The sequence below is a fragment of the Chlorocebus sabaeus genome, chromosome 22 (assembly GCF_047675955.1).
Source record: "Chlorocebus sabaeus isolate Y175 chromosome 22, mChlSab1.0.hap1, whole genome shotgun sequence".
In the NCBI taxonomy this organism is placed as follows: Eukaryota; Metazoa; Chordata; class Mammalia; order Primates; family Cercopithecidae; genus Chlorocebus; species Chlorocebus sabaeus.
This window is the reverse complement of record NC_132925.1, coordinates 51352119-51371673: the sequence shown is the minus strand read 5'-3', so window position 1 is coordinate 51371673 and position 19555 is coordinate 51352119. Positions and strand designations below refer to the sequence as shown.

General features: G+C 51.5%; 1 protein-coding gene across 1 annotated transcript in view; it reads right to left on the bottom strand.

The window, feature by feature from the left end:
- The window catches only part of IQSEC1 (IQ motif and Sec7 domain ArfGEF 1), a 391698-nt gene that overhangs the window by 265382 nt on the left and 106761 nt on the right, over positions 1 to 19555 (bottom strand). The window contains exon 2 of the mRNA XM_038003508.2: positions 1360 to 1389. Coding sequence (XP_037859436.1) covers positions 1360 to 1389 — 30 coding nt within the window. The remainder of the gene's footprint in view (positions 1 to 1359; positions 1390 to 19555) is intronic.

Below are 19555 nucleotides of genomic sequence, written 5' to 3'. Positions count from 1 at the left end.
GCACTAGGGGCAGTCTCCCCTCCTCCTCAGGGCTGCCCTGTGTTCCAGGGTGGGGCTGTGCGGTGGTGCACACCTCAGGCTGCAATCACGGCCTGCTGCCCCCTCCCTCGGATCCCCAGACCCTAGCCTTTCTCCGTCCATCCCCGCCGGCATGCCCCCCACTTATCCCCTTTAGCTCCCACTCTTGCCAGCCCAAGTGCTGCACCATCCCCAGCTGGTCCCCTCGCTTGGGCTTCACGCCTGCACACAGTCCTTCCGGGACCCTCTCTCTCTCCAGTTCCCCTTCTGAGCATGCCTCTGCTTCCTGCGAGACCCTGCCTCTCACTCCCTGGACTCTGGTTCCCTGGAGCCCAACTCCCTGCCCATGTCCTCTGCTCCAAGCACATAGCTGACTGCCCCAAGTATAAGATTCGGCACCTCCTGTGCTGCCTCCCAAGAGGCTCCCTGGGATGCAGCCTCCCCCAGCTCTGTCTCTTCTTCTGCCGACACCTGAAGGACCCCACTCCAGCTGACATCCCCAGGGCCAAGCTCAGGACATCTCATCTCCCCAGCCTGTAACATCACAATACAAACCAACCACCTCAGGCCACCACCCTAAGACCTGGAAGTCCATCTGCTGCCAAAGGGGACTGGGAGTCCATGGATTCTTAACAGCCTCCTGGCCTCTCCTTCCCATCCCCAGCCTCACCATGCTGACACCCATCTCCCATGCCCATGGCCTTCTTGGTCCCCCAGCTCATGCCTTGAGAACTGCCAGGCCCAAGGCTCCTTGGCTGGGGCACTGACACCCCAGGTACTGTCTCAGACCAGACCCTCTTCTAGGTTCAGTTAGAGCCTCTGGCAGAAAGCCCACTCCATGTCCACCTCCACCCACCCTCAGTTGGTGGGGCGAGGATGGGCAGGGGCACTACACCTGCCGTGGAGACACCCCTGCATTGTTAGAGGCTGATTGGAGCCGGGCCCACCACCAAGCATCTTAGACTTGCCCTGGCCCCGCCAACCCAGCCCCAGGGATGTCAGGTATAGAAGTTTCTGGTCCTAGATGGGTCACAGCCTTGGCACACTGGGCCATCACCAGCCCCAGAAAGGGTGGAACAACCACCAACACAGGTGACCTCCGCAGAGGTCACTCTAAATACACGGAAGCTGGGCAGGGCTTTTGCTCCAGGATGCAGAGCCAACAGACGTGCTCCTGCGGATCATGCCCAGGCCTTTGGGGCACACGCCAGGGCCAAAGGGAGCAGGGGAGGAGAGGTCTGACCTGGGAGACCCGCGGGGAGAAATCAAAGCACATGGTTTCATAAGCGCCGCTCGCCACCGGGATTCAGACACATGGACAGAGGTGGATGAAGCACATACCTGACGCTCCGCGAGCTTTCTCCTTCAGACCTGCAACGAGAAGAGCACGTGCTTAGAGCCCAGAACCCTCTGCTCCGGGAGACCTGCACGACGACACTAGATGCAGGGACCCTGACGTCCCTAGCTGCTCCCAGCGTCCCCTCCCCAGCCTCAGCAGACATCCCCAGGCCCAATCCTCCAGGGTCTTTTGCTGCTGTTCCTTTGACCTGGAACTGTATTCAGAAAGTCCACTCTTCTTGGAAGACTTAGGGTTCCTTTCCCACCCTCTTCCAGTTTCCATCACCTTGACTGCAATTGTTTTCCCAAGATTTGAATACACCCCAGGAGTCGAGAGCAAAGCCAGAGGAGGGTCTATGGTTCCAGAACTCTGACCTGGGCAGCAACTAAATGAATGAATGAACAAATGAGAGCAGTGTGACTGGCCTCACTGCACCCCCTACTTGGTATTTCCAGTGTATTTCCCCAGAACCAGTTCTATTTTCAAGTATCAGAAATCAATTACAACCACATTACAAAGGAGACAAGCTTGAATGTCAAGAAATTGGACAATCAGATTGTACTGCACACTTGAACTTTCACAGAGACTGTGACTATGCGGTATTGACAGCGATGCCTTCCTGCTCTGTACACCAAAGGAAAGGGACTTTGGGATTAAACCACACGCAGCTGATGGCTAAAGCCTCGCTTGGGCTTCCTGGGTCTTAAGGAGCAAAGGGCTCTGAGCAAACACATTCAGGAATCTAATCCCTGGATGTCCCAAATTGGATTTTATTGCCAGAGAGCTAGACAAATAAAAACATACTTAACCCAAAGTCAGATATTTGTCTTTTTGTTCATTGCCTTTTCAGTAACGTCCCAGACCAGAAGTCAGAGCACATGCTGCACGGCCCATAAGCATAGCAAGCCCCAGGGGATGCCTTTCCCACTGAACCAAGCATGCCCACAGATTCAGACCCGGCCTTCCTTGGTGCTGCCCAGCCTGGTCACGCTCACCAGTAGCAAATGAGACCGAAGGCAGGTAGTCCCCAGCAATGTGTGTTCCAGGTGCCTGAGTGCAAACCCCTTGTTCTAGAAGGACCTTGGTCTCCCTGTCCAGCAATTCTAATTCAGCATTGATGCACAGCAACTTGGATCACACGGTCCCCAGGACAGCAGGTGAGGTGGTGATGTGAGACGGGAATGGCTCACAGACACCTGTGGCATCTCCTTGACCCTGGGGGCCATGGGACAAGGTGCAGACCAGTCCCTGGTGGCTGAAGACCCTCCACAGAATTCCCAGGAAGCTGATGATGGGGAGAAGTGATCTCAGGAGCAGCTTTTGAAAATTCTTATTGTTTGTTTTTGTTTTCCATTTGATCATAACCAGGACAGAAAAGAAAGCAAGCAGAGGCCGTGCGTGTGCGTGTGCCTGTGTGTGTGTGTGTGTGTGTGTTCTTCACTTCATCGCCATCTTAGGTTGCTCACCCTGGGGAAGCAAACCAGGGTGCCCTGTTCTGTGAGCAGATCCTCTGGAAGAGGCCCAGGTGGTGAGGACCTGAGCCCCCTGCCACCAACCATGTGTGTGAGCCCAGAAGCAGATTTTCCACCCCTCGCTGCTGCAGCCCTAGGCAACATCATGACCGCAATCACATGAGTGCCCCAGAGGCAGAGCCACCAGCCACACTGTTCCTGCGTTTCTTCCCTCAGAAGGGAGAGGTAGGGTGCCCCAGTCCCCTGTGCACTGACCGAGAAACATAGCGTGCAAACAGGGCCCACCTATGGACATGCCTGAGTAGGCAGCTCCTTTCTCACTGTCCACGGCAATGACACCACAGGCCTATGTGTTTAAGTTCCCTAATAAATGCTGCGGACTGGTCACCCAGGCGTTCAGGGATCCTTTCTTTGGAATGACAACTGACTCCAGCTCAGGAACGTTTGGGGCACTCCTGCAGGAAACTCCCCTGCCTCTGCTCTTAGGGTGACTCCAACTATGGGTTCAGCAGGACAGAACACAAGACCATCGATGTTTGCTGTCTTCAGCTCCTACGTTTTGAGGTCACTTGTTACATGGTACTTGATAGCTAACACACAGCTCCTCCTCTGCGCCTCTATCCCAGATCTCTGTCTTGTGGCCTTCACTCAGGACCACGTGAAGCTCTCTACTTATGTCTCTTAGGGTCTGTCTGCCTCAGTGGGACAAAAATGCCACGAGGGTAAGGGTTTTGTCACGTTCACGGCAGGGTCTCCAGTGCTTGTTATGTGGCTGCGGCATGGGACGCCAGGGGACAAGCACTGACCCTGAGCCATCAGACTCTCCTGGGTCCCAGTTCCAGCTTCACCCCTTACTGGCTTCCAGGTGGCCTCAAAAGTTACTTAATCTCCATGAGCCCCAGTTTCCTCATTTGCGGATTAGGGATGACAGCAATTGGCCCCTAAAATGTGGTGAGGAGATAAGTATGTTCCCGGCACAGAGAGGTTGATGAATAAAGCTGCTTCTCTCACCGCCTACCTGAGGTGTGGTTTGAGGATGTGATCATGCTCTGGGCCATTAGGCTGCTGCAGGGCTGCTCAGAGGCTGACCTGTGGGGGCCTGCAGGGAAGGGAACATCTGGAGGAGATGGTGCCTTCCACACACTGGAGCCCAGCATGGGGCCTGGCACTGAGCAGGCTCTAGGAAGTGTCTGCTGTGGGAAGCCAGGACTGCACTGGCCCAGAACCCACACTCCAACAGCAACACACAGTGGAGTCATCTTTTACACCAAGGATGGTACATGCAGAGGATGCCCTGGAGCCCCTGGCATAACATCGCCCGTCCTATGGCCGAAGGAGCAATAATGTGGGAAGAAAAGCGAGAGGGGCTGGGCAGCCCCTGGGGTGGAGGATGCCTGTGTGTGTGCCTGTGCATACGTGTGTGCATGTGTGGAGTGCACTGTATGTGGGTATGCCTGTATGTGCGTGTATGTGTGCCCATGATTATGACGGCACTCAACATGGGAAAGGAAGCAGATGGCCAGGAGCATCCTGGAGCCTTCTGGTTCCTGCAGATAAAGCTGAGATCTAGGAACAGGATGATCCCCAATGCCTTTGCATGGGCTGTCCCTGAGGCAGACCTGGAGATAAGGGTTCAGCTACGAGTTAATTTGGGAAGTGAGAAGAGAAAGGGGCTAGGGAGGTGAGAAAAGAAACAGAAGGGGGTTAACAATGGCACTGCATGATATCCACCACTGTGGGAAGCTAGGGCTCAGTTTACCTGGGAGCCCTAGAAACCAGTTCAAGCCCCCTCCAGTTCTCTTATTCCAGGGCCAAAGCAGCTGGGAGTGGCTGAAGGCTGTTCCTGGGGAGGGTAAGTCTGCACGCATCAGCCTGCCTCACAGGTGGCCAAGGAGCTCCCCCAGCCAAGGAAGGCGAGGTGCTGACAGGTGGATGTCAGTCTGGTGGCACTTGGGGGGGCAAAAGCAAGAGGCTTAGATAGCCAGTGCTCCCTGGACAAGGAGAGCCTCTGGCCGTCCTCACGAGAGCACAGTGGATAACCAATTCTTCCTCCAGCTGGCTCTTAGACGGCCAAGGCTCAAGTGATCGTGTTTGTCGCTCTTGTTCCTCCTCTGTGATGGAACCTGCAGACTGCCCCCTTCGCCGTGTGTGCAGCCCCCCTTCCATGATCACTGGCCTTGAGCCTCTGGAAAACTGAAATCTACCTTTCCCAGATGCCCTTGCAGCTCTCGTTCTGTGAATGTTCTCAGCTCCTCTGGACAGAGGCCTGCCCAGACTGAGAAGATGGGCATGAAAGATGAGAAGCAGGGTGGAGAAAAGAGCTCCTGGCTGGAAGGGAAGAGAGGCATCTGGTCCTCCCAAAGCAACTGGCTCCAGTGTCCAGGCTTGAGCCTCACAGGCAATGGGGTTTCTATGGCAACAGTCAGGTGGATTTAGGTGATGGTCCAGGTTGTGTTGTTCCTGGCTATGGGATATCCAAGCTCGGTCCTGGACTCTCAGTCAAAACACATGGAAATAAATCCCTCTTAGCTCAAACTAGAAAGAGTAGATTCTGTTGTCTGCAACTAAGTGCCGTGACTGATCCAAATTCAAGTTCTCAAATCACCATGATTGTTTTTCTTATATGGCATGATGTAGAAAAGCATAAGAAAAATAAGTAAAAACCATCTCTAATCCTACCACCTGGAGGTAATCGCTATCACATTTTTGCATGTATGCTTATGGGCTTTGTTTCCTGTCCATTTTTTTATGCAGTGGAAATGACAGTTTACATCACTCTCTGCCTGTCTTCCTTACTTAACATGGATCATAAGCACATTTCAGGGGCCTCATCCATGAGGCCTTCAGCAGCTCCCCAGTCCAAGTCAGGTTCCTCTACATCCATTCTGCAGCACTCTGCCCTTGGAACAAAATCCAAATTCCACACACAGCCCACAAAGCCTGTGGTGTCTGGCCCTGCTCACTCCTCCACCTTCTTAGGGTGGAGTTTCCCTTCAGCTCCCCACTGCAGCCACACCCTTTCATTCTGCCCTCACACAGACAAGCTCCCCAACACCAGCTCTATGGCACTGCTGTTCCCTCTTCCTGGAAGGTCTGTCCTGTCCCTGGCTTTTCACTTCACTGGCTCCGTCTTCTGATTCAGATTTTACTTTAAATACCAGCTCCTAAGACAGGCCTTCCCAGTATCCCTCCTATCTAAATAGCCCTCCCCCGGCCCCCAGATTCTCTGCCATATTACCCCATTCATCCTTCTGTGAACATGTCACAGTCTGAAACTGTCTTATTTGTCTACTTGCTTACTGTCTTTCTTAATAGAATGTCAGCTCCAAGAGGGGAGGCACTGCATCTGTCTTATTTATCACCATATTCCCTAGAGAGTTCCTGCAAAATTCTTTTAAAACAACATTTACTTCTCACCATATACAAAAATTAACTCAGGGTAGGTGACATGGTCTGGGTGTGTCCCCACCCAAGTCTCATCTTGAATTCCCACGTGTTGTGGGAGGGACCCAGTGACAGGTAATTAAGTCTTGGAGGCAGATCTTTCCCATGCTGATCTTGTGATAGTGAATAAGTATCATGAGATTTGATGATTTTATACGGGGGAGTTTCCTTGCACAAGTTCTGTCTTTGCCTGACGCCATCCATGTAAGATGTGACTTGCTCCTCCTTGCCTTCTGCCATGATTGTGAGGCCTCCCTAGCCATGTGGAACTGTAAGTCCTTTAAACCTATTTTTCTTCCCAGTCTCAGGTATGTCTTTATCAACAGTGTGAAAATGGACTAATACAGTAAATTGGTACCAGCAGAGTGGGACACTGCTATAGATACCCAAAAATGTGGAAGTGACTTTGGAACCAGGTTAACAGACAGGGGTTGGAACAGTTAGGAGGTCTCAGAAGAAGATAGGAAAATGTGGGAAAGCTTGGAACTTCCTAGAGACTTATTGAATGGCTTTGCCCAAAATGCTGATAGCAATATGGACAACAAAGTCCAGGCTGAGGTGGTCTCAGATGGAGATGAGAAACTTGTTGAGAATTGGAGCAAAGGTGACTCTTTTTATGTTTTAGCAAAGGGAATGGCAGCATTTTGCCTCTGCTCCAGAGATATGTGGAACTTTGAACTTGAGAGAGATGATTTAGGGAATCTGGTGGAAAAAATTTCTAAGCAGCAAAGCATTCAAGAAGTGACTTGGGTGCTGTTAAAAGTACTCAGTTTTCTAAGGGAAGCAGAGCATAAAAGTTTGGGAGATTGGCAGCCTGACAATGCAATAGAAAAGAAAAACCCATTTTCTGAGGAGAAATTCAAGCTGGCTGCAGAAATTTGCATAAATAATGAGGAGCCGAATGTTAATCCCCAAGACAACAGGGAAAATGTCTCTAGGGAATTTCAGACGTCTTCACAGCAGCCCCTCCCATCACAAGCCCAGAGGCCTAGGAGGAAAAAATGGTTTTGTAGGCCAGGACCAGGGTCCCCATGCCATGTACAGCCTAGGGACTTGGTGCTCTGCCTCCCAACCATTCCAGACATGGTTGAAAGGAGCCAATGTAGAGCTCAGGTTGTGGCTTCAGAGGGTGCAAGCCCCAAGCCTTGGCAGCTTCCATGTGGCATTGAGTCTGACAGTACACAGAAGTCAAGAATTAGGGTTTAGGATTGCCTAAACCTGCCTAGATTTCAGAGGATGTATGGAAATGCCTGGATGCTCAGGCAGAAGTTTGCTGTAGGGGCAGGGCCCTCATGCAGAACCTCTGCTAAGGCAGTGTGGAAGGGAAATGTGGGGTCAGATCCCCCACACAGAGTCCCTACTGAGCACCACCAAGTGGAGCTATGAGAAGAGGGCTGCCGTCCTCCAGACCCCAGAATGGTAGATCCACCAACAGCTTGCACTGCATGTCTGGAAAAGCTGCAGACACTCAATGCCAGCCTGTGAAAGCAGCCAGGAGGGAGGCTGTACTCTGCAAAGCCACAGGGGCAGAGTTGCCCAAGACCATGGGAACCCACCTCTTACATCAGCATGACCTGCATGTGAGACACGGAGTCAAAGGAGGAGATCATTTTGGAGCTTTAAGATTTGACTGCCCCACTGGATTTTGGATTTGCATAGTGCCTGTAGTCCCTTTGTTTTGGTCAATTTCTCCCATTTGGAATGACTGTATTTACCAAATGCCTATACCCTCACTGGATCTAGGAAGTAATCAACTTGCTTTTGATTTTAGAGGCTCATAGGTGAAAGGGACTTGCCTTGTCTCAGATGAGACTTTGGACTGCAGACTTTCGAGTTAATGCTGAAATGAGTTAAGACTTTGGGGGACTGCTGGGAAGGCATGATTGGTTTTGAAATGTGAGGACACGAGATTTGGGAGGGGCCAGGGACAGAATGATATGGTTTGGCTGTGTCCCCACTCAAATCTCATCTTGAATTCCCATGTGTTGTGGGAGGGACCCAGTGGGAGGTAACTGAATCATGGGGGCAGGTCTTTCCCATGCTGTTATTGTGATAGTGAATAAGTATCATGAGAGCTGATGGTTTTATAAGGGGGAGTTTCCCTATACAAGCTCTCTCTCTTTTTATTGCCACCCATGGATGATGTGACTTGTTCCTCCTTGCCTTCCACCATGATTGTGAGACCTCCCTAGCCACATGGAATTATAAGTCCTTTAAACCTCTTTCTTTTGTAAATTGCCCAGTTTTGGGTATGTCTTTGTCAGTAGGGTGAAAACGGACTAAGACAGTGGGTTAAAGACTCAAATGTAACACCCAAAACTATAGCACTACTGGAAGAAAACATACAGAAAACACTTCAGGACAATACCTTCAGGTCTAGGAAAAGATTTTATACCTAAGACCTCAAAAGCACAGACAAGAAAAACAAAAACAGAGAAATGAGACTATATGAAACGAAAAAGCTTCTCCAACAGCAAAGGAAACAATCATCAGAGTGAAGAGACAACCTACAGAATGTGAGAAAACATTTGTAAACTACTCATCTGACAAGGGGCTAATATGCAGAATATACAAGGAACTCAAAGACTCAACAGTAAAAAAACACAAATAATCCCATTCAAAAGTGGGCAAAGGATATGAATGAGCATTCCTCAAAAGAAGACAGATGAAAAGCCAACAGGCATACAAAAAAAAAAAAAAAAAAAAATCCTTGACATCACTAATCATCAGGAAACTGCAAATCAAAATCACAATGAGGTATCGTCTTACCCCAGTTAGAATGGCTATTATCAAAAAGACAAAAAAGAACAAATCCTGGCAAGGATGTGCAGAAAAGGATGTGCATACACTGTTAGTGGGAATGTAAAATAGTCACAGCATAAATGGAAAACAGTATGGAGATTTCTCAAAAAACTAAAAATAGAACTATGAAATAATCCCATCAATTCCACTGCTGGGCATTTATCCAAAGGAAAAGAATCAATATATCAGAGAGGTACCTGCACTCTGTGTTTATTGCAGCACTATTCACAATGGCAAAGCTACGGAATCAACCTAAGTGTCCACAGGAGAAAACACTTCAGGACAAATGGATAAAGCAAATGTGGTATATGAACACAATGGAATACTATGCGGCCATAAAAAAGAATGAAATCCTGTCATTTACAGCAACATGGATGGAACGGGAGGTCGTTATGTTAAGTGAAATAAGCCAAACACAGAAAGACAAATTGCACATGCCCTCACTCATATGCAGGAGGTAAAAAAAGGTTGATCTCATGGAGGTAGAGAGTAGAATGATAGATACTAGAGGCTAGGAAGGGTGTGAGAGTGGGAGTGGGGGAAGGAGAGGCTGGTCAATGGGACAAACATACAATTAGATAGAGGGTATAAGTTTTTTGGGTTTTTTTTGAGATGGAGTCTCGTTCTGTCGCCAGGCTGGAGTGCAGTGGCTGATCTCGGCTCACTGCACCCTCCACCTCCTGGGTTCAAGAGATTCTCCTGCCTCAGCCTCCCATTAGAGGGTATAAGTTCTAATGTTTGATGGCAGAGTAGGGTGACTATAGTCAGAAACAAGGTACTGCATATTTCAAAGTAGCTAAAAGAGAGGACTTGAAATGTTCCCAACAGATAGAAATGATAAATACTCAAGGGGATGGGCACCCCAAATACCCTGACTTGATCATTACATATTCTATGCATGCAACAAAATATCACGTGTACCTCATAAATATGTAAAATATTATGTTTCAGTGAAAACCAAAAGCAATATTTATAGTGGTAGTATAACAGCCAATATATCCAATATATTGTGGGTCACATTTGACTTCACCCCTTCCTGTTTGTGGGTACATAGTAGTTTCTGATTTTAAGTAATACTGCAATGAATATCTTCATGCATGACTTTCTTTGTCCCTGCCTGTGATGATTTCCTTAAGTAATAGTCTCAGAGGTAGAAAAACTGAATAAAAGAGCATGGATAGTTTTGAAGCTCCTTCATACACATTGCCACACTGCCTTCCAGAAAGTCTTCACCGAAGACCAAACCAACGTAAGTCCCACCACCACTGCAAGTGAACGCTGAGAGAAAGGGAACGAGCCTTTCAGACAAGTGGTGCACAGGAATCATGGGATCATCTGGTAACAATTCAGATTCTGATCCGAGAGGCCTGGAGCGGATGGGAGACATTCGTTTCTAACAAGCTCCCAGGAGAATCCTCTAGGGGTCCTCATCCTTATGCTCCTTGCCTGCTCATCCTGGAAGTATTGGCCTCCAGACTGACGCAGCCTCTGGCACGTGTGTCTGGGCCCACATCCCAGGCTCCTCAGGCCAGCAGCCCCTGCAGGGGAGTCCAGAGCTTATTCCCACTCTGCTTGCCCCATACCCTGTCTCCATCTGGCTCTCAGTTCCAGGCTGCAACTCCTGATGTTCTAAGTGGTTCTCCTGTGTTTTGAGTAGGGCTTTCTACCAGGGATAGAGTGAGCTCACCCCTTCAGATGCCAGGATGCTTCACTGCCCCAGGTGGGTTAGTGGCCATCTGTGGATACTTTTCTTGCCTGCCCAATCTCTATCTTCTTATGCCAACAGCACATCTTCTGTCCTTTGAAGACCTCCCACCCCAGGTTCTCCTAGTCCGTGTGGCATGGTTGCAATTAACCCCCTCTAATAACAGAGTAAGAGAGTGCACACACAGCCTACACCTGGCCAATCAGTGCACTTCATGCTTTCTGCTTCAGCAACTGGTTCCAGGATGAACACATAACCCACGTCCACCAAATCCACACCAGAATCCTCAACAGAATTTTTAGGAATGAGAAGCCTTCTCTCCTCTGGGGGCTGCCTGGGCTACCACCTGAAGCAGCCAGGCCAACATGGAAAAGCAGTGTTAAGATAACTCCTGGTGATGTAATTATGCTAACATTACTAAATTTTAAATTTAAAGCAGTGTTAAAATAACTCCTGGCCCCTGAGTCAAGCCAGAGCTGATACTGACTGGAGATGGGAGTGGGGCACAGGGGTAATGGGACAAAAGTCATCAAAATGCAGCACTGACTGGAGCACTGAGCACTCGGCACAAACTTAGGAGGGAAGGGGACTCCAGAGAGAGAACCCAGGAGTGCACGTGCACACACACACATGCACACACACATGGGCACACACACAGGCACATGCACATGGGCACACACAACACAGTTTAAGCTGGAACAGTGCAAAGCACCAGGGTAATGCAGCCAACCAAGAGGGCTGCTCTATTCCAGTAGGAGGTTTTCACCACAATATTGGGGTCTTTATATCATAAGCTATTAGCTTTGAAGCAAGAATAAAAATAAGAGACACTGTAGCCAGCTATTAGGCAATGCAATGGGTGCCAGAGTCAAAGAGTATGTAAAGATGGTCCAGCAGCCTTTTGGAGTCTTTAGAAATCCTTGTGCCCTTCATTTCTCCCTGAGGAAATCTGCAGCGTCACTGCTGTCCTTTCACTGTGCATGTACAGGGCCTCAAATGCACCATCTCACGTGATACAGGGAAACTGAGGCTCAGACAGATGAGGTGGCCCACTCAAGGGCACACAGACTGTCAAAGCAGGTGGGCACAGGAGAAAAGGTTTTCTTCCTAAATGCTGTAATTGACTCACCTCCAGAGGCAGGTTTCCAGGGAGGCTACAGAGGCTTAAACCATTTGTACCTGCTCTTTCTCAGAATCTGCATGTAATTCTGAGTTCTTTCTCTAAACGATCCACCTAAAACTAAGTTGTTGTAAGTGTTAGACCCCACAGACCTGATCAGCCCCAACCACTTTAACACCCTCAGGCCATTTCCCACTCCCTTCTCCCCTCCATTTAAGAACCTCAAACTCAGGGATGCTGTTATACATTCAACGTTTTTGAGGTACCCGAAGACCTCAGCTTCCAGAGTGTCTGCAGTAGTGCTCATTTGCAATTTCTTCCCTATTCCTGATTATTTTGACACTTGTTATGCAAACAACATCTATAGAGACCCATTCCCTATAATGCTTAAATGCCTCTTTCAAGGCCTTCTTTACCTTAAAATAAAACCAAATCCTCCTCCCTCTCCCCGGGGCCTGAGCTCAGGGGTCTCAGCCTGGTTTGACTTCAGCAGAGCTCTGCCTACCCAGGGCTTGGTGTGTGAGAGGCTCCCTGACTCGTTAGAGGTGAGGGGCAAGCGTCCCGAGCCAAAAGGTCAGGGGTGGCAATCTGAGAGGCTTCTGGGAGGAGACCTGAGGCGCAACCAGCACCTGGACAAGAGCACAAAACACATCCACACTCCCCCAGGAGCCTGGGCTAAGCTCGGGGCAGAGCAGTGAGCCTAAGCAGGCCCCACCCCGCAGGAGCAGGTGGGAGAGGCCACACATCCACACGAGCCCGTGGCCAGAATGTACCTGCAGAAGCCGTGTCTGCGGGCAGGTCTCAGCTTTCCTGTCCGAATAGCATTTGAGGGATAAACATTCGTGACACTTTCTTCTTCCCTCCTTCCCCAGCCAAGTCCTCCGGGCACAGCAAGGCTCTAAGGCCTCCATCCTGCCATGGTTGGGGGAGGTTTGGGGCTGGGAGTAGATGGAACCATGGCCGGGGGTGTGGGAGCAGGGCCTGGCACAGAGGAGGTCTGTTTTCCACAAACAGGTGTTGAATGAAGCAAAGAGATGAGAATAGCAAAGTCATGGATAACAAGAAGGCAAGTCAGCCTTCCTTAAACAGGCCAGGCCCAGAAAGACCGAAGCTGGTTCATCCAGACAACAGTGAGCCATGGCAGGATCTTGAGCAGAGGAGAGCTGTGATAAAAATAATGTTCCTGAAAGACTGCTTTTGCCATCTAGGAGTGGTGTGAAAAGTCAAACAGAACGGGAATGAGAATAGCAAGGGTCATGACCAGCACTTCCCGAGGGCAGATGGAGTGCCTGGCCTGTCCTGACCTCTTGGTATCAATCACTGCATTCTGTCTTCAAAGGGTACCCTTCGAACTGGGCATTGCCATTGTCCACTGGGTGCAGATGAGGACAGTGACCTGCCTGAGGTCACAGTGCTGGTGAGGGATGACAGCAGGACTCCACACCCAGGAGTCTACCCAGGCTGGTACCATCGACCAGTACGGTGCGCTCTGCCGCATCCCAGCCATGTGGCTCTGGGGAGGCCCCTTCACCTCTGGGCCTCAGTGTTCCACTCTGTGCCCCGGGAGTGGTAACTGCCCATCTCACAGGGTGGTTCTCTCTCACTCCAGACTGTTCTATCCCCTGCACTGTGGGCAAAGATCACCCTGTGAGAAACCCTCTCGCGCCTCATCATTTCAGGAGGAAGGAAAAAAACCTCAAAAGATTTCCTTGAAAGGCCACTTTTCACCAAACCAGCTGATATTTTAAGTTTTCAGTTTTTTCCCCTGGGAAAAGTCTGGAAGGAACCGTTTTGTGTTGATAAAATCTGGGAAACCGCCAAGGACTTTAGGATTCACCTCGCATTTTGGTTCTGGATCAAGCAGTCACCTTGACACAAAACTGCATCCTATCCTGGGATGGCCACGTGGCTGGGAATCTTTAATGTGCCCAGACCATGGGAACGTTAGGAGGGATGCTGCTCCCGGCTCTGAGTCTCATGTCCCCTCCCACGGGCCTCAGACCCTCACTCACCTGGCCCCAGAGACCCAGCTGGACAGAGAACTCAATGGGACCTCAGCGCCTGCAGCCCTGGCTCCCCCGGGGGACTTGCTCCCTGCACCAGTCCTGTCCACTCAGGCTTTGGGGACTGGCCCAGAGCAGAGATTTAGCTGGCCAGATCCCGGGGTCTCTTGCTCCTGGAGGAAGGCATGCTCCCTGAAGCAGTGGGCTTCTAAGCCCTGCCTCCAGGCTGCAGAGGCCCTTGGACAATCCCTGTGGGCTCTGAGGACAATCCCAGAGGCCTTGTCAACATGAAGGTTCCATTTGTCAGGCCCCTGCATGAGGATCCCAACCCCCTGAAGATCTTCATGTTAACTGCTGCTGGCAACAAAAGTAGATGGCTCTGGGACTTGGACAGGCCATAGCTCTCCAAGCCTCAGTCTCCCCATCTGTCACACATGGGGTGGGTCCAGAGTAGTGGTTCTCTGAAAGTGTGGCCTGGGCACCCACAGCATCAGCATCACCTAGGAACATGTTAGAAATGCAAATTCTCTGGCCCCACTCAGATCCCCTGAATCAGGAACTCAGAGTGATCCTAGACTCTATGTGAACAGGGAGATTTTGGGGGCTTCTAAGGCAAGCTGGAGTGCAAAGTCCCGCTGCAGATGGTGTCTCAGGATTCCTCGCTATGGAGTCCATGGGTCCCAGGAGAGGCAGCCAAGACACAAGGGCTTGAACCATCTGGCTGTGCAGAGGCTTCCCACACTCAGTGAGCCAGAGGCCCAGGCTCATACCCGCTTCCCCACAGCAGGCTCTGGGTGCTCCTGGGGCAGGTGGTGCCCAGCCTCAGACCCTGGAATCTGAATCTTGTGCACACAGAAGTGAGAAGCAGGTGAGGGGACTGGGTGCTGTGCGGCAACCAGACAATACTGGGAGCACAGCCACTGCAGTTCAGGTGCCCATGCCTGATGACCCCAGAAAGGCTTTGTCCTCTGGGTCAGCTAGAGGTTGCACTGCCCCGGGAGTCCACACTGGCTGCAGACCAAATGCACGTGGCCAGCTGGAAGCCTTCATCCCACTGGAGACTATACAGCCACCTGCCTCCTGAGCTCACCTTTAGGACACTGGGCAGGCATTTTGCACTCAGCCTGGCCCAGCTGACCCCCACGGCCTCCCCATCTCAGTTGGGGCTCCTCCACCCATCCCCGGGCTCAGGCAAAACACTGGGCTGTTGTGTCCCTCTGTATCTTCCACACCCTCCCATTGGCCCCCAAAAGAATCAGCCCTTCCCCAACCCGCCCCTGCCCTGCCTGGGCCAGGCCACCACCAGCACTCCCTCTAACCCTGGCAAGTGTCTCCTCGTGGGTCCTCAATTCCATGTCACTCCCATGTCTGCCCTGCACACACAGCCAGACAGATCTTCAGGAGATGGACAAGCTCACAGCCCGCTCAGAGCTGCCCTCGCTTGCACGTCAAGCCAGCATCACCTGGTCTTTCTGCTCCCCCACCCCACCCTCACCTCCTGCCACCACCGTCTCTCTCGTCCCCACTCCAGCCACTAGTCCTCCCGGTGTTTCTCACACACAAGGCCACTCCTGCCTCAGGGCCCTGGCTCCTGCTGGTCCCTCCTCCTGGCACATGCTGCCCCAGGTCCACACAGCATCGTCCCCTCCCTCAGGTCTTGGCTCAAATGTCACCTTCTCAGCAAGGTCATCCCTGGCCACTCCCCCTACACACACCCAGACCCACCAGGGTGGACTACCCTTCCCTCTCTTGCCAGACAGATCCCTGAAAGTCTCTGTCTGCATGTGACACCTACTGCAACCACCGCTGAGCCTCCAGGAGCTTCCCGTGATGGCAGGGTACCAGCTGTGTGCCAAGTACCAGCTATGTGGCTCTGGGGAGATTACTTTACCTCTCTGGGCCCACGTTTCCTCATTTGTAAAATGCACCTCCACTCTAGGTGGTTGTGGAGATTGACTATACCTGCCTAGAACACAGCAAATGCCCAATTAGTTATGATGAATGACATCATTCCCTGCTATAGGCCCAAGTTTCCTGGGCTGTAGTCAGGAGGCCGGGTTCTAGTTCACCTCCCCCGCTCTGTGTGACTGAGGGCAAGAAAGGGCATCCTACAGTTGCAGAACACAGGATGGCCAGGAAGCAGACTGAGTCCCTTGGTGGCTCTAAAACACATCCCCAAAGCCTGCCAAGCAGTGGGGCCAAGCACTCCTTTCAAGCAGTGGGGCTGAATTCCCTTTGTGAACATGGGCTGGACTTAACGATTTGCTTCTTGTCTCAATCCTTCTGGGTTGCTATAACAAAAAAGCCATATGCTGGCTGCCTTATAAACAAGATAAATTTATTCCTCAACGTTTGAGAGGCTGGGTAGTCCAAGAGCAAGGCTCCCCCAGATTCGGGATCTGGCGAGGGCCACTAGTCTGGTTCACAGACGGCACCTCGGTGCTATCCTCACATGGTGGAAGCAGCAGGCTCTCCAGACAGGAGGCTGGCTCACCTCTTGTGTCCTTTATTAGGACACAAATCACAGTCCCAAGGGCTCTGCCCCTGTGACCTAAGTACCTCCCCAAACTTCCTACCAGCATCACCTGGGTAATTAGCTTGCAATTTACAAATGCTGGGGGCACACAAGTACCCAGACACTTCTGATGAGCAGAAGGGGGCAGACATGACAATGGGCGATTTCTGTGTTTGGGTCATGACAGACATTGCCATTCTGTCTTGCTCTCTGGGATCGCTGGCTCTGGGGACACTCAAGTAACCTATGGAGAGCCCCATGTGGGCAGGAACTGAGGCCTCCTGCCAAAAGCCATGTGGCTGAGACAGGTCAGAAGCAGATCCCCCCACTCCAGTCAAGTCTTCAGATGACCATAGCCCCCACCCTGAACTTGCCTCAACCTCAGGAGAGACTCAGCCAGAACCACATCAGAACTGGAGAATAACAAGTGTTCATTAAGGTTTGAAGCCAGACGGTTTGGGGGTCATTAGTAAAACAGCAGAAAACTGCTACTAGAGTCCTCCCCTCTTTGACTGTCTAGGCCCCCATGAGAGACACCGTCTTCCACCCTTACCCCCAGCCTGATCCCTGGGAGCCTCTGCTCCACCCCATTTTGTGACAGCACAGAAAACCATGGTCTCTCTCTCACCACCAGTAAAGCAGTAGGGAACATATTCTAAACACAGATCGTAGGTTCCGCCTCCTGAAGCAAGCTCAAAACAAGCCCCAGGTCCCAGTGGGAGGTGACAATGTGCTAGCAGCCCTCACTCTCAGTGCCTCCTCGGCCTCGGAGTCCACTCTGGTGGCACTTGAGGAGCCCTTCAGCCTGCCACGGGACCGTGGGAGCCCCTCTCTGGGCTGGCTGACGCCGGAGCCACCTCCCTCTGCTTGCGGGAGGTGTGGAGGGAGAGGCGCAGACAGGAACCGGGACTGTGCTTGCACGCCACTGTGAGTTCCAGCGGACGCGGGCACGGGCTTAGCAGGCCCGCACACGGAGCGGCCAGCCAGCGCTGCGGCCCAGGGCAGTGAGGGGCTTAGCCCCCCGGGCCAGCAGCTGCGGAGGTTGCCCAGGGTCCCCCAGCAGTGCCGGCCCGCCGGTGCCACACTCAAATTCTCACAGGGCCTTAGCTGCCTCCCTGTGGGGCAGGGCTCGGGACCTGCAGCCCGCCGTGTCTGAGCTCCCCGTCCTGCGGTGGGCTCCTGCGCCACCCTAGCCTCTCCGATGGGCGCCGCCCTCTGCTCTGCTGCACTCGGTCCCATGGACAGCCCAAGGGCTGAGGAGTGCAGGCCCGGCTCAGGACTGGCGGGGGGCTCCACCTGCAGCCCTGGTGCAGGATCCACCTGGTGAAGCCAACTGGGCTCCTGAACCGGATGGGGACTTGGAGAACTTTTATATCTAGTTGGAGGATCCTATGTACACCAGTTGGTACTCTATATCTAGCTAACGTAGTGGAGACTTGGAGGACTAGCACTCTGTGACTCTGGTGTCTAGCTCAAGGATTGTAAATGCACCAATCAGTACTCTGTGTCTAGCTCAAGGTTTGTAAATACACCAATCGGTACTCTGTATCTAGCTAACTAGCACTCTGTGGCTCTGTCTAGCTCAAGGATTGTAAACACACCAATCAGCACTCTGTCAAAATGGACCAATCAGCTCTCTGTAAAACAGACCAATCAGCAGGATGTGGGTGGGGTCAGATAAGGGAATAAAAGCAGGCTGTGCAAGCCAGCATCGGCAACCCGCTTGGGTCTCCTTCCACACTGTGGAAGCTTTGTTCTTTTGTTCTTTGCAATAAATCTTGCTGCTGCTCACTCTTTGGGTCCACGCTGCCTTTATGAGCTGTAACACTCACTGTGAAGGTCTGCAGCTTCACTCCTGAAGCCAGCGAGACCACAAACCCACCAGGAAGAATGAACAACTCCAGATGTGCTGCCTTTAAGAGCTGTAACACTCACCACGAAGGTCTGCGGCTTCACTCCTGAACCCAGCGAGATCACGAACTAACCAGAAGGAAGAAGCTCCAGACACATCTGAATGTCTGAAGGAACAAACTTTCGACACACCATCTTTAAGAACTGTAATACTCACTGCGAGGGTGTGCGACTTCATTCTTGAAGTCAGTGAGACCAAGAAGCCACCAATTCCAGACACACCAGGGTGCAGCCCCCTGGGCAGGGCACCATGACGCCAGGCTTTGAGAGACCAGCCAGCAGCCTGAAGCACCCGGATGCATGCAGACACCACTAAAGCACAGAGCTGACAAGGGACGACGGAAACTCAGGGCGCCTGCCTGCTGGGAACAGGCAAGGTCCATGCATTTAGGCCAGCTTTTAAATGCATCAGTGAGCTGCCACAAAACTAAGAAAACAGCGAGGTAGAACCAAAAAAATAACAGCTGGGTACAGATACGGAATCTGTTGTATCTATACAATGGAATATTGTTGAGCCATAAAAAGGAATGAAGTACTGATACATAAAAACATCACATCTGGGTAAAGAAGCCAGGCACAACAGGTACATATCGCATGATTCCATTGACATGAAACGTCCCAAATAGGTGAATCTATAGAGACAGGCAGTGGATTAGTGGGTGTCAGGGGCTGGGGAGAGGGAAGCAGGAGTGACTACTAACATGTGCAGGGTTGCTTTTTGGGCTGATGCAGATGTTCTGCAATTAGGCAATGGCGAGGGGTGTACAAGTCTGCAGATACCCTAGCAATCACTGGACTATACACTTTAAAAGGGCCAGTGACAGTTTGTGAATTACATCTCAACAAAGCTCTTAAAACAACAAAATGGACCAGTAATCCCTGACAAGGAAGGAGCTCTAATAGGAGGCCCTGCTCAGAACTGCGCCTACAGCAAGGACTCCTGCCCTGCCACCCCCACCCCATCTCCATGTTGGGTAGAGAGAAAAGCAACAGTTTCCCCTGAGAGTGCACAACTGCCCAGAAAAAGGACAGGCCAGGCACAGCACAGCCAGACAGGAAGAACTCCCACAGCGGGCACTCTTGTTAACCTCATCTCTTTTGCGATGATTTACCCTGGAATACCAGCCTGAGCTAGCTGGCAGGGCCACAGCAGGCGGCCACATGGGGCTCCACCCCCCATGCCCCATCGCTGTGGACAGAGGCATCTGGGTCTCAATCCTGGATCT